The sequence below is a fragment of the Lissotriton helveticus genome, chromosome 5_1 (genome assembly GCF_964261635.1).
Source record: "Lissotriton helveticus chromosome 5_1, aLisHel1.1, whole genome shotgun sequence".
Classification (NCBI taxonomy): domain Eukaryota; kingdom Metazoa; phylum Chordata; class Amphibia; order Caudata; family Salamandridae; genus Lissotriton; species Lissotriton helveticus.
In genome coordinates this window covers 1,826,440,697-1,826,456,192 of record NC_136065.1, presented here as the reverse complement: position 1 = coordinate 1,826,456,192, position 15,496 = coordinate 1,826,440,697, and the positions used below count along the sequence as shown (strand labels likewise).

Here is a 15,496-nt window from a genome sequence, read left to right as displayed (position 1 = left end):
TCAAGCAAGACAGTATATTTATAAAGTGCTTATTAAAGAATTAATAGTCACTGAGTGTCTGCTCTCTCCTTGAAATTGTACAGTAACTAGAACGAAGGCAGTAGTGTAACAAAAGCTCCAATCTGACCAGACAGGAGACTATGGTCTGGAAAAGCATATGCATAAGGGATATATCTAGGTACGGTATGAACAGAATAGTGTTCTATCGAAGATGTTAGATTAGCCTGCGTTAAAGGATGCCCCTCAGCTAAGGTTCCTGAAAGGACATGTTAGGACCAGAGATCAGAAGCTGAGTTTGGACTGAGCTCTGGAAGCATCCAGGAGTTGCAAGTGAAATACAAGGGAAATAAATTGTGTCTAGTTTGGCAGGACAAATATAAGTAGGTATTGTGTATGCAGGAACCATGGCAAATGGCTAATCTAATGTAGTACACAGGCAATGATCTAGGCACCCTAGATATTGACAGCTGCAGCACATACTTTTGTTTACGAGTCCCAAACTAAAGACACATCAAAAGAGTCCAAAGATGAATTTTGGAAAACCATGTAAAAGAGAGCTATAGTACAACAAAATAAAAAAAAAGTTTTAAAACACGAGAAGAGTCCAAGAAAGGGAAATGGATGCCTCGACCAGCAAACAAATAAACGTTTAACAGGCGATTACAGGATCCCTCACAGCAGGCATTGTAATTCTGACCTGTTGCGTGACTTAGGGTGTGCAAAGTGTGCCACGGAATGTGTGCATAAGAGTGTGTTTAAGGTATTGGGGGACAGGAAAACTAATGTGTGTTCTGGGTCAGAACGTGACAAGTGCTATCGGAATATGGCCTTTGGGAGCCAGAGAAGGGGTGTATTCTTCTGCCTGCAGAGCACAGAAACAGGTAATTCCCCTGCTACTGCAGATTCACAAAAATGTATATACACACATATATATATATATATATATTTTACACACAATAAAAGACAGTAAAATTGTCCTTATACATTTGTAAGAAAATACAACAACATTACATCTTTGAGTCATGGTGGACTTGTGCTCTCATGAGTATGCAAACAGGGATTCCACTTTGTAGGTGACCACTTGTTGGACAAAGAAACAATCAACCACAGTCGTCACACAAACATAACGAAAGGCAGATCAAACAGCCCTGCTTAAGGGAAGAGTTGGATGCGATTTATAAAGATTCTTCCATATCCAGCTTCTCCCAGTGCATGCTAATTCCCTAGGAAGTAGTGCTTTGCTGGCATAAGCTGCAAAAGAAACTAGAATTAAAGAATAATTATATTTCCCAATGATCGCTCGAGTTGGACCATTATTGCTTGACACTTGATTCTTCAAACTTTGTTATTTTCAGTCGCACTATTTGTTCAGGCACATCTAAGGCCAGTTACCACACGTGATGCAGGCAGCTTTACCACATGTTCTACCATTAGCCGTTTTCTTGAATTCTCCTCTATGGAGGAAAGTAAATACCACATGTTGGACAGAGCACCCACATCACGTGAAGATCGAAGCAAATGACACTTGCAGCTGTACAGATATAAAAGCAGCAGCTTCAGACTGAGACTGACAACTAGACTCTTGGTTCGCCCTTCTGGAGGAAGGAATATGTACCTATCTATGTCTGCTCTGGAGCATAGAGAACTAGTTTTTTTTTAAGCAGTCTGCAAAGTAAAGAAGTGGTCTTGCACAGTAAAGATGACAAAAACAGCTTAACCTGAAACCTATCTAATATAGCATCTATAAGGAAGCAGATTATTAAAGGGCTGCTAGGAGGTACCGTAGCTGGAAAGTGAATTGCGGACAGTGAACCAAAAAGAGGGTAACTAGGCTGCCAGGTTATGTGGTTATGAAGCAGAAATGTGCACAGTTTCCTCTATTGCCAGATGGAATCCTTGCCAGTGGCATCACAATTAATATATGGTTCCAAGATGTAGAGCTGCTCTATAAGAGTGAACTTCAGGACATTAAAAAAAGAAGAAATAAGCAGAACTGTTGTTCCTTTACACAAACCTTTTACCTCCGGGTTTAAAAAAAAACGAGGGTGAAGAAAAAATAAGCCTGTACCATGTCAGCATATCCAAATTACTGACATCATCTTTACTGCTTAAGGGAACAGATGAATGAACAGCCAAAGGCACAGCGGAGGAGGGAAAATGGTTGAGGGCAGAGATGAAGCATCTGGGGTGTGTGTAAGGAGGGTGTTTTTCAGTAAGGAGGGTGTTTTTCAGTAGGGAGGCTGCCTACTACGTTTTCGATTGGAACCTGTTTCTTCTTCATTCCCGTCCACTCACCAAAATTGGCGTAGAAAAAAAGCTGCAGAAAATCAAGGCATTAAAAGTAGAACCTAAGAACAAAAATGACTTAAAGGCACCAAATGTTGCTTTTTCTCCTGCTATTGAGGATCAAAAACTGAAATTGCATTTACAACTAGTTAAAGAGTCACGACATTCATACATGGTAATAGCCTTTGGGTAAAAAGGAGAGCCAGGGAGTGTGAAGGATAACTCATGAGAGGTGACAGCCACGGGGACACAGAGAGAGAGAGAGAGAGAGAGAGACAGCGAGCAAGCGAGAAGAGACAGAGGGTTTAGAGTTGTTTTTCCTTTTTTTTATTTGGTGTCCGCTCTCTCAGTGTCTCGTGGAGTGCAAGGTGTCTGAACCAGTCCTTTCACGGCTGCTAGGATGTGTCTTTGGAGAGATGGAGAACACAAATCACAGAACGCAAGGAACACCAGGAGAGGACGCCATGGAGAGTGCAAACGAGCTGAAGATGCTGGTCGGATCAGGTGCTGGAGGGGCGAAGAACAGCAGCGCACTTCAAGTGGCACTTTTTTTGGTTTGAGATTTTTTTTGTTTTGTTTTTTTATAGAAAAAATAAACAAATCACAATAACAAAAACCCCACGAGGTGACGGCTACTGGACATCTTGGCACTTTACAACACCGGTTCCTCCTCCATGGGTTCATCAGCAGGCCTGAAAAAGATAACAAGAGAAAATAAGCTGTGTAGTTTGTGCTACACAAACAGTGTTTAAGAGGTTCAAAAGTACACATTTGCGTTCAGCAATTGCCTAGTGAGGATATTGTATGTGAATATAGTTTTGAATATCATGCTCTAGTAATATCATAGCAAAAATATCAATGAGCAAAATATCAACCAGTTAAATATATATATATATTGATAAGCATAGCAGAGGGTTACTAAACGTATGTACTCTGACAACGTACATAACTGAAAAGTCCGTACATTACTGAACTAACATATACATAGCTCCACACTATTTTGGTTGTTGATATTTTTACCTTGAAATTCTTGTAGTATGATCTTTTTGAAGTCAATAATTCGACATACAAACCAAGGGTGAGAAAAGCCTACCTTAAAAGCAACAAAATGGTAAATACTTTATAAGCTACAACCACTCTCCAGATAGTGCCACATTGTTTGAATCACACCTCATGAGAAAAAATTAAACTTCCACAGCCAAAAAACAAAAATAGGAGGACTATGCTCTGCTTGTCAATCTACATCAGAATCATGCTGCAAAATCCTCATTTATTTTTGCATTTGGTAATAACTTGTTTAAAAAAATGGCAATACTAAAATAATCAAGTATCCCTGCCCGTATCTCGTCTGTGTTAACACTGTGCGCTTCCCTCTATCACTGGAGTTCTTTAGCATCTATCTGCATGCAGTTTTTGGCACAGGTCATCACAGAAGCTTAGTTTTAGCTTTACAAGAGTGCCACCATGCTCCACATCTGGCTGCAAGACAACATAGAACAGTAGCTCAAGTTATAACTGTGAAAGCCACATAGTATCAGATGAAGGAGAGGGTCCTTTACCCAAATTAGTGGCTCCCAACTTGTGGTCCGGGGACCACTGGGAGTCCGAGAAGCCTACTCAAGGGGACCCCGATTACTTAGAAAATTAAATACTATTAACAGATTAATAAGTGCATATAAATAATGAAGCTAAATGTACAATGTGAATGTTTAAAATATTCTGGAAATGTGAATACAGTTGAAATTAGAAGCTAAAAATCAGACTGATTTCTGATGACAGTGCAAGTGCATCATGTAGAATAGAGTATGGGCAATGAGTGGCGTCAACTTAAATTTAGAAACGCTCCAACCCACCTATTAAAATTTCAATTTAGATTGTTGGTATATTTGATTGTGAATGAAATAAATTATTTCATCATTTATGTATTTGTTTGATGAATGTTTGTTTTTGTATTGTTTGTGTAACATTTAACGGTTCAAATTATTAAAAATGCTTTTGCCAGGTTCCCCGGCTTCAAATAATTACTCAATACAGGTCCCTAATTCCAATAATTCAGTGGGGTCCTCAGTTTCCAGTAACAATTAAGTAGGGGTCCTCTGAAGTCAAAAGGTTAAGAACCACTTACCTAAATGTTACAAAACCAACAATCTTAGAAATAAACATTTCTTAGAGGACTCTCCTTTTTCAGTGGCCTCAAAGCGTGAGCAGCACCAGCAAGCCAAAACCAGGAGTAGGGTTCAACCCAGAGTTATCCTTCTCAGACCACTGCTGTCACAGACAATGCAGAGTACCAACACAATGCTTAGAAGGAAACACCCAGTTCTACAAATGAACCACCAAATTTAACTAATCAGGGATAGGGATATTTGCTGGCTGATTTACTGCAGCTTAATATATGCTTGGATCCCTGAAGAAGAAATACAATACTTTCATAGACTCCAAAACAGCCTATATGAACCTAAAAAAATAATAATGTCGCTTCAACAGTGAAACAACTTTCATAAAGCACAGAATTCGGTTAAAATACTATATACTGTCTACAGTTAAAAGAATAAAGTACCTGTGAAAGTTCCCCACTAAACTTTATAGATCAAACACAGGTCAGACAGGGTACAGCTGATTAGTCCAACCCAATTCCTCTAAAAAATAAATAAATAAAAAAAAAGGAGTATTGTAATAATTAAGAGTAGTTCCGTCCTGACAACAGAACTCCTTAAACTAACACATTGGCGGGTCAAATCAACCCAGCCTCACACTAGAGTTCCTTGATGATAAGCCTCTTTAAGGTGCCGATAATTCACACGCCCAGTCAATAACCAAACCATGCCTGCTATCATCATTGTAAAAACTGACTGGATCCCTACAATAAAACGTCTCAGTTCACACGCAACCATTGTTCCACCCTCCAGTACAACATACTGCACATCAAGCACTTGAATACCACATGTTCCCGACAGAGAAAACACAATGAGCGTTTGAGGTTTTAAGCTATGAGTTGTAAGAAATGTGATTATTATTTGGAGGGGACAAGGCTGACTACCCACATCATTCAACAATCACAACCCTTGTTAGGGTGAGCCCTCAAAGTCACAACATTAATATGACCATAACCTCCTGGTAGCTACGGCAGAGAGAAGGCAGGCTTAACAGCTTAACTTGGGGCAATGTGGCCAGAATTTATGCAGTACCAAAACAGTAATTAGGTGAAAAGGCAAAATAATATAAATCTCACATCGAATCGAGAAAATAGAGTAAAATGTAATAAATAAAATGACAAAAAACAATATGGGGAACTGGAGATAAGTTGCAAGTAGGAATAACGCCAAGAAGCACTAGGTTTAAATGATAATCAATGATCGCAGCAGACCGGCACCTAGGCACAATTTGAGGTGGACTATGATGGAGTGTGGGCGGATAAACCAACCAGGTTCGACCTCGTCAAGAATTTTATTTTCTGACTTAATCCTTTAAGTACCAATTCCACCACAAAAGTACACTTCTAAAGCCCCTGAGGATCTGAGTGGATTCATTTAAAGACTCACAGGGTGTCAGGGAGAGGCATACAGCAGGGTTCAGTCCAGGTCCAGTTGCCACTGGCCAGCTGGGAACTTGCAGGAAAGGCTTCTTGTAGCTTAGCGTCTCCATGTAGCCACACAAAGTGAGTCAACCAACCCTCGGGGTCCACTTCTTTATCCTGGGTACAAGAAGAAGCAGGCTCTTCTCAGGTCACAAACAGCAGGCAAAGTCCTCTTCTTTTCATCCTCATGTCCAGCAGTGTTCTGAAGTGGGTGCCTGGAGGTGCCACATTTATGCTTGGTATGAGCTAGTGGGTGTGAATGACTCCTTAGCAAACCTAACCGAGGGGGTAAAGGTTCCTGGGGTTAACTCTACCCACCTTGGGCATTTGCAGGATGGCAAAAGTCTTCTGCTACACTATATTTGGGCTCGGAAGGCTGGGGTGTATGGGGAGTGTACTATGGTAATCCTAATGTCCTCGAACATCTACCACTAATATTCCAGTTTGGGGCAGCCACTGTACCCACAATAAAGCAAGAGAAAGAAGTCTGGTAGAACAAACGTATGGGTTTTCAGCAAGCAGAGAGTGGCTACACAAGAATTGTTGTAGAATCCTGTTTTTTATATGCTGGCATGGCCAGTATTTTAATGTCTTGGCCTGTACATAAAGAAAGAAAATCAGCTAAACCTGGCATTTTTCCTCTTATAGAATAGAATAGTTTTATTTGCATAGTTAATTAAAACCATTGCAATACAAGCTTTAACAATAAAAACAGTGTATCAAGACTTTAAAAAAGCAATATATCACCATTCAATTTTTTTTTTAATTAGAGTCATAAGATCTCAAATTTTAAACGACCATAAAAGTATAGATTCTATTGTAAAATTTACTAAAAGACAATTAAGAACAGGTCTTGGCGATTTCTTTTCCTCTACCTTCATGAATTTCACTAGACTTCTATTCAGCTGAGGATCGTGGAATACGGGAATTATCTAAAGGACAATTAAGAAAAAACGTCTTAACAATTTCTTGTCAATTGTCTTCCTGAGCTTCACAAGCCAGCAGTTCAGCTGAGGTTTGTGAGATGCGAAGAATATCTAAAAGGCAATTAAGAGTCAAGTCTTGGCATTTTCTTTTCAACTGCCTTCATGAATGAACCTCACAAGACTACAGTTTAGCTGAGGATTGTGGGCTGCGAAGCAGGCAAGAACTGCCTGTCTTCGGGAGCGAATTACACTTTGATTAAAATGTAATTTTAGCAGATGCTTTCTCTCTTCCAACAGTTTGTCACAGGAACACAGCAAATGCGGCATATCCTCAGGCACCAAACCACATAAGCGACAGAGGGAGCCCCCCTTTTCCTTCAACCAGTGTGGGAAGTGCCGGATGCAGGGTAACAGACCCAGCCTGTACTTTAAAAATTACATTTGGTTGTTTTTGAATAGCCCAAATCGAGGTAGCTCTGTGGTGCCTGTGTGGTATACGAGTTCAGGATCATCCAGCAGTGTGACATTTTTGCGAGTGATGCATTGTCTTCGACCCATGAGAAATATTTAATTTGTATTCTTGACCAATCTTTTAAGCGTGGTATGGCTTATGGGAGTGTCCCAAAGCTGTTGTAAGCCGAGATTCGACAGGCTCCTTTTGAGATACTTAGTGGCTGGTGAGGCTGGATGTTGTTCTAGTTCCTTCCATAAATAATCATTTAAGGTTCCTTGTTTGGTTTTTCGCATTTTGTCCCAAACAGTTATATACACCCTCCGTCTTGCCAGAAGCTGTTTCAGGACGCCAAACTCAAGTCTAATTTGAGCTGGTGAGGTTTGTTTGGGCAGGCTACAAATAATCCTATACGCAGCTATGACTGTGTTGTCCAGAATCTTGGCATCTTTACCTCTCAGTACTTCGCTACCATAAGTTATTGTTTGCAGCAGTTTGGCTCGTATTACTTGTGTTAGAGGCAGGAGAGAAGGGCCAGCAAGTTTGCTGTTTAACGCTTTTAGAGCGATTGCAGAGGCAAAATCTTTACCTCTAATGCTAGTTTTCTGTACAGCAAACTGGCCACTGTTATCAATTTTTACACCTAGATATTTATATATTGACGTATTCTCAATACGAGTATTATTCCAAAACCAGGTGTATTACTTATTCTGTTTCTTACCGATTGTCATTGTCTTTGTTTTTTCCAGATTTATTGTCAGATCATTTGCGTCCGAGTATCCCTGGGGTGCATTCACGAGATGTTGTAGCCCAACTTTTGTACGGCTGATTAGGACTATATTGTCCGCATAAAGAAGACACGGTAATAATAACCTTCCTAATTTTGGTGCATGGGAGATACAGCTGTTAAGGATCGGGATTAGGTCACCTAGAAACAAGTTAAATAGTGTGGGAGCTGTGAGACGTTAGCCTGGCATATGATGTCCACTATTCTAGTGGGCATCTTGCACCAGTCTGAACGACCCTTATTGATGGTGGTTGTAAAGTCAAACATATAGACAAGCTATCCTAGTGGTAGCATGGACCAGCAGTCTTAGGCTAAACTCCAAAGAGCATGTGAAGCTGTTTGTTTTACCAATTATAATCCCTTGAATACCAAATGAAAGGACACCACACAAGGTATAAATCAAATATATATGTATTTATTTCTAACACAACCTCTCTGCACTCTTTATGAGGTCAGAGATTGAAGTACATCACAAGTTACTCAATTAGCATACTATAAGTTGCACAAATACAGTTGTGCCCTAGGGGCCTCACAAACCATATACTAAGTAAGTGGTATAAGGACCACTTCAGAAATAGTGAATAGGCCTAGGGCCTAGAGAATTGCTGGGGCTACACGGGAGACGCGTGCAGTGTCTAAACACAGTTGTGAGTTACCATTGACTTATAATGGGAAAGTAAAAGTTACAAAGTTAAAGATTTACGGCACTTCCGGATGGACTACAACAAAACCACTTTAAAGTAGGACACCTAGAGTCAAGACCCACGGGAGCACCAGAGTACTCGTGTTACCTCACCCAGGGAAGCCGGGTGCATAGGTGCCTTTTGATGTCGGGTTTCGTCGATCGTTTCAATGGAGATCTGCAAAGAAGTGCTGCAGGCGACCAGATGAAAAGTGTTTGGTTGGATCCAAGGGTGGATCGAGGAACTGAAGAACCTGAAAGCAGAGGGGAAAGAGACTGGGTCACTAGCCAGTGACCAGGAAGGAACCAGGAAGGAACCAGGCGATGTCGAGTTGATTTCAGGTGAAGAGGTGAAGCTTGTCTCTGCAGCTACAAGGACCAGGAGCTGGATTCGAGGTGTCCCACGAAGGATCTAGTTGACGGTGGCGTCGATATCCGTATTGGACCAAACAAGCCTTGGTAAACGCAACCCACACAGGAAGTGCAGATTGGCTTAGAGTCAGACCAGTAAGGTCTGGGGAGCTTCTCCTTTGGAGGGAAGCTGGAGCAAGCCTGGAGCAACCAGGCCAGCGGTGTAAATTCAAAAAGAAGTCTTCAGAGGGCTAACTAGCCAGCGGGCTAGCAACCGGGAAGACGCGTCGAGCTGAAATGCAGGAGCAGGCCCCACGCGGCACTCGTGGAGTGTTGAGGGCTGAGCTTTGGTGCAAATGGCGCTCGGGTCTGGGGCTTCTCGTACCCCAATGCACAACTGCGAGTTACCTCAGGAGTCGATGCAGTAAGCAAAATGCAGGAAGTCCAGGGTGTCCGGCCCCACGTCTCTCGTGTCCGCCACGGGTCTCAGCTTTGCTGTGGAGGTGGATCGGAGTCAGAGAAGTCTGGAAGTCCAGTTCCTGTGTCGCTGAGTCTTCGGGTTCCGGCAGGAGCGTCGACAAAGCAATCCAGAAAGTTACTGGTGGTGCCTGTTTGCACAGGGTGGTCACTCCTTGACCACAAGGGAGATGTCTTCAGTCTTCTAGTCGAAATAGAACGTCGAAGGTCCAGGAGTTTCGTATCAGAGTTTCGTTCCAGGATAATCTAAAGTCCTGAGGACACAGCTCCTATCTTTATACTGATTTTAGAGGCTGGATTACCTGCTAGGTCCCTTCTATGGGTGGACCTGGGAAGGGGGTGGTTATACCCCTTTTCCTTTGTCCAGTTTCGCGCCAGAGCGGGGCTGGAGTGCCCCAGCAACTGTTTGAACCGGGCTATGCATGGAGCACCTTGTGTGCCCCAGGGAATGTCTGGAAAAGCATCTTTCCTGCTGCAGGAGGTCAGACTCGTGTCTGTGGCAGCAGCATCCATTTTGTGATTCTGAGGCTCTGTTTAACTTTTACCTGGTAAAGCAGTAACTACATGTCTTCTCCCTCTAGAAGCGTGAAATGCTACCCCCGCCGCCAGGACTGGCAGTGGGGGGGAGGGGGGTCATATTCCAAAGTGTTTGACACCTTACACGACATGTTTTGATAAAGCCAACCCAAAGTTAACATTTAACTGCGAGGATTATAATGCACTAAAGAGTATATGGTATGGCTATATCATAGAACAGCTATAAGGAGATGGTTCCGAAAGTTGCAGAGGGGCTCAGCTCATGCTAGGGCACCCTCTAACATAAAACCAAGCACTCAGCCTCCAGGAGTGTTAAGGCCTGCCATAGGAGTGACTTATAGGTTTCTACGTGTCTATATATAAGGTAGATATAGATATACTATATCTAAGTAAGGGGTGATTACACCACCTTACCCAAGCTGAGTGATCAGCCTGTGGTGTCAGTTTAGATGGCCAGCCAGGGGTGGCATAATACATGCTGCAGCCCCTGGTAGGCCTTGGATACACCTATGCCCTGGATACCTATGGTACACTATGCAGGGGCTCACAAAGGTGACCCAATACCCAATCTGGTATGTACCTAAAGTACATGGTATCAATTTAGAGAGAGAACAGCTGGGCTGTGGGCCTGATTAGCAGGGCCACAGCCACACCAAAGTCGAAAAAAAAGAGAATCACAGCAAAAAGTGGGGGTGACCATAGGAAGCAGACCCTACTATCCTACAGGATCCAGGACACAGCCCTGTTTAAGTCCCTTGTTGGTTGCTATACGTCTTGACAGGAGTGAATCGTCTCCCAACTTTATCTGGATCCATGTCTCCGAATGCAGGTTGATCAGAAGGTCTAACAGTGGTCTTGGTATCCCCCATCTTTTTAGTTTGCACCATAACATATTCCGATGTATGTGATCGAAGGCAGCCTTGTAATCTATAAAACAAAAATGAATCGTCATTTTAGTTGTTTCAGCCTTGTCTAGTAGCATGCCAATAGTTAAGATGTTGGAGGTTGTCCTCACCGATTTGGCGAAACCGGTCTGGTTCACCGGAATTTGGGATTTCTCTGTTGCCCAATCCTGCAGTTCTTTCAGGAGTGTTCCTGCTAAATATTTAGCCTCGTTATCCATAAGGGCAACAAGTCCATAGTTTTGAGGAAGAGACTTTTCCCCAGCTATGAATATGGGAGAGATGATTGAGCCCTTCCAAGAGCTGGGCAATATATTGAAGTGCTTTATTTCCAAGAATAATGGCTCGAGCGCTGCAGAACATTCTTTTTCTTCTTGTTTGTAAAGGATGGGCGGAATTCTGTTCGGGCCTGGTGCCCCCTCTTTTCTTCCTTTTTTAATTTGGCACCTGATATTCTTTTGTAAATTTGACACTCCTTCGTTTGTGGTTGGTGCGTGACTTTCTTGATTACCTATATTCCTATGCAATGACAGTGATTTTTTGTTGACAGACTTTTTTATCACATTAACGGTTTCTGTCTCCAAATAAAAATCTTTGTCCTGATTAAAATGACTTCTGAGGTGGGTTGCCCAAGTTTCTTCTGTAACATTAGAAGAAATTCCCTCATGCATGGGTCTTAAAAAATGGTTCATGTTTTTCCAAAATCTTGCACCATCACTCTGTTGGGAGTCCGCATTTAATTTTGCCCACATGTTTTCCTCCACAAATCTGTTGGCTTCCCATTTTGTTTTTCTCAGCAATGCCTTTGATTTCCATAACAGATCGTGTTTTAGAATATCCATAGGGTCATACCGTAGTTGTCTCATCATTTGATAGATTGATTTTTTTAAACACTTGAACTTCTCTTTGTGTTCTCGTGTGAAGTTTTTCATGCTGTTGCGGCCCAGTTGCATCTGTTGCTTAGATCTCATAGAGTAGGTTGCCATAGTTGAAGTAAAGTACTCCCATTTCTCAATTTCGCTAGAACCAGTTCTAGTATGGAATAGCTGTCTGGCCTTTTTTAATGTGCTTCCATCAGTTGCTACTGAGTATTTAATCCTTTTATAGTCGATTGTATGGACTGACTCTTTACACACCAAGGATAACTCAAATTTAGGTTCAATGATATTGAGAGCAATTTCATGGGAGCAATAATCACTGTCTGCTTTTTCCCCTATACAAAATGAGATCATTTGTTGAAATAAGGATAATGAAATGAAGGTATAATCGAGTGTTGTGTTAATTCTAGTTGAGTGAAAAGTGGTAGCCGGGGGATTGTCTCCAGTAAATCTTCCGTTTAATGCTCTAATATTAAAGAGTTCATGTCCTGTAATATCTGATTATCTAGTTTGGTCTGTTTCGATAATTGTGACTTCCCTTGGAATGGTATGTCCCAGGCTGAATTTTGGATTAGGTTCTCGTCATCTGACGGGATTCCCATAAGATTAAGATTAAAATCCCCAGTGATAATCAGATCTGTTGATGGTGTTACCCTTATGCACTCCTCCACGAACTTGCATAGTTCCTTATCTGCCTTTGATTTCTTTTTTGGATGGACATAGGCATTAATCACGGTGAGGTTAGTTCCCCCGTGCCTGTTTCTGATTGCGAGATATAAAAATTTACTGCCATGGAACCGGAGGAAGTTGGTCCAACTTCTTTGACCACATGGGCACTTGTGGCTGCAACATAGGTTGCTAAACCGCCTTGAAGATGGCTGTATTTCACCCTCCTTGTTGCACCAGTAAAAAAACGCAAGAATCCGTGAAGGTGCGGTGGGTCTGCTTGCCATGTTTCTTGCAGTGCCAAAATGTCAAACGATCTTATATAGCTGATAAATTCTGGGTCCGTCAATTTGGAGGCCAGCCCATTGACGTTCCATGAGCAAATTCTTAAGTGGTTTTCCTCAAGCGATCTTAAGTGTAAGCCTGTATATCAATTTCCATGGTTGTTTATAGTTCTGGCAATCCATCTTAGATCACTTAGTCCTCTTGGAGATGATACCCCATCAGAACTTCTAATAATACGGAGATGTTGCGTGTTTCCTACTCTACTTGTCCCCACTGCACCTCTAAGTACCGATGCTCCATGCCTAATTACAGAAGCGTGCGCTCCCTCTGTTGCTACAGGAATTAATAATTCCGGGTATCTTGGTTTTAAGTAAGGAGTTATTGTTATCCCCCAGTTATTGAATGTTTGAGCCTCTGCAAGTATTTTATATGCAATTAATGATGTGGACCATGTTGCTTTAGTTTTTTCACTGCTTGATCCATCATTGGCAACAAATTCGATTAAGACCAGATCCGCTGTTGTCACGTTTTCCAGGGATGGAATGTAAGATAGCAGTCGAAAGATGTTGCCTCTGTTCAAACCATCATGCCTGGACTCAGCCATAGGAAATAAACATAAAGCACTTTAAAAGCTGTTCTGGAGCTGCCTTCTTGACCCATAACCCATAGTAACAATTAACAAAGATAGCAAAACCATGTTAAAAATGAATATGGCCAATTTCATATTTCATCCTGTTTAAGTATCATGTTCAGGCCTTCCAAAATCTTACAACATGAACAAATGGCCAGTATGTTTTTGGGAAAGGTGGCAACCTGATCTCCCTATGCGAAAGTATTGGGAAAACTGTTACATAAACATATTATGCAAACTAAAACCTAACATGTCATAAAATAATACCCCACATTAATTCACTAAAATAAGTTTATTGAATAATTATTTTAAAGATAGCCATTTAATTTATGAATACTATTTCTCAAACAGTAATTTAAAAAAAGAATCCATGGTAACATTATTGCTTTAGTTAATATGTATTAAATTGTGTTGAAACTTGCATGTTGAGGTTAAAATATGTTTAACTTTTTAAAGCAAAGTTTATGTTTCATTTAATTTTATATTAAGTTTATTATTACATTTTAACATTATTGTTTAATAATTATATGCACACTCCCATTTTAAAAGTCAAAATCATTTTATTTAACATTATTTCCCAGTGGGAATTATTTTAAGTCCCTCCCTTCATTAATTTCTATAGGAGTAAGTTGCAGTATCTGTGATAGGCTATGTGTTGCGCTCTACTTGTTCAGAGGCCGGGTTAAAGAACAGTCAGTCCTATTTTGTCATACCTAGGGCTGTATTTTCTTTAGAAGTGTAGTTTGTGAATAACAATGTGCTAACCTTTTCTGGGTAGATAGTTGTAGTAGGATGCTCCTTCCTTACCCCTTGCTTTTCCCTAAACCCCTCCAATTTTGTAGTAGATATTCCCCATCTCCTCAACCTATCCCCTTCAAAATCTGATCCAAACCACATGCTTGCTCTTTAATGTCATATTTCATTCCTAACCTCAAATTAACCTGACGGTGGTATGATTATCTATACCTGTAGCCAGCCCTCAAAGTTCCTCTGCCAGGACTCCAAACCCATCCTATCCTAATCAACATAATGGCCCTGTAACCTCCAACCAGCTGCCGAAATGCTCCCACCACCACCATCCACTGATGGCCATCAGAACTGTTTACCAGCTCGGCAAGCTGAACCACAACTCAATTGTTTACACAGCTCTGGCAGTTGTGAGACCCATAAAAACACATCTCATGGAAGACCTCTACCACAACCCTCACAGGGGTGTAGGAATTGAATACAATATCTACTTGTCCATGGGGCAGGTTGTTCCATAAATCTACTTGTCCTGTAACAAAATTCACCTGCCCCTTTGGTGCCATGCAGTGCAGCGACAAATTATGGCAGCAATCTCATTATATACGAGATCTGATATAGCCTCTCTGATTATGCCAGGGTTCATACCATAGTAATGTTTGAATACTTGCAATCCCCTTATGTTGCCTTGTTTCCAATGATCTCCATACTGGGGCCTAAGGTAGTGGTAAGCAATAGTTCTAAGGTTAGAATGCCATTTTGAGTCTGTGCAAACCTACTAACTTGCATGTTTTAAGGTTATTCAACAACTGTTCTCTAATCTTTTCCCATACTGAGAAATGTTTGGGAATTACTCCTGATAATGGCAGACGTAAACCTTCTTCTAGAGTTGGGAAAAAAGTGGTTGGAGGGAAAGTGAACTTGTAAACACTCAGGATTTCGCATGAGGAAATCTACACATGCATATTTGTTCATACTAAAATGGAGTTCACAAATATTTTCTAGGAGTACTATTTCTTTTACTACTTCTATAAATTCTTGGGAATTCATGAACGCCATAAAGCTGCATTTAATGCAAGGTCATTGACCAAGGGTTCACTTTTGAGACTTTCTTTAATAATTGGGCCCCTAGTTTGGTCTGGCATTGACCGCGACCTTTTGTTTATTAAAATACTCTCTCCTTTTCTTGGTCTTTTGGCTGGCTGCATTCTGCTCTTTCACAAGGAGCATATCTGCACATAAAGTAGTTTTGTTCAGTGTCAGTAACTACTGTGGCAGTGGGTACTTTTTGAGACCAAAATACTATTTTTGCTTTT

At 41.3% G+C, this 15,496-nt stretch overlaps 1 protein-coding gene across 21 annotated transcripts in view; it reads right to left on the bottom strand.

Moving 5' to 3' along the window:
* Positions 1-2,600: 2,600 nt before the first annotated feature.
* HDAC5 (histone deacetylase 5) overlaps positions 2,601-15,496 on the bottom strand; it is a 1,448,645-nt gene continuing 1,435,749 nt past the window's right edge. For all 21 annotated transcript variants that reach the window (XM_078645209.1, XM_078645212.1, XM_078645222.1 and 18 more), the window contains one exon: positions 2,601-2,978. In XM_078645209.1, the coding sequence (XP_078501335.1) occupies positions 2,939-2,978 (40 nt within the window). In that variant the 3' untranslated portion in view covers positions 2,601-2,938. The remainder of the gene's footprint in view (positions 2,979-15,496) is intronic.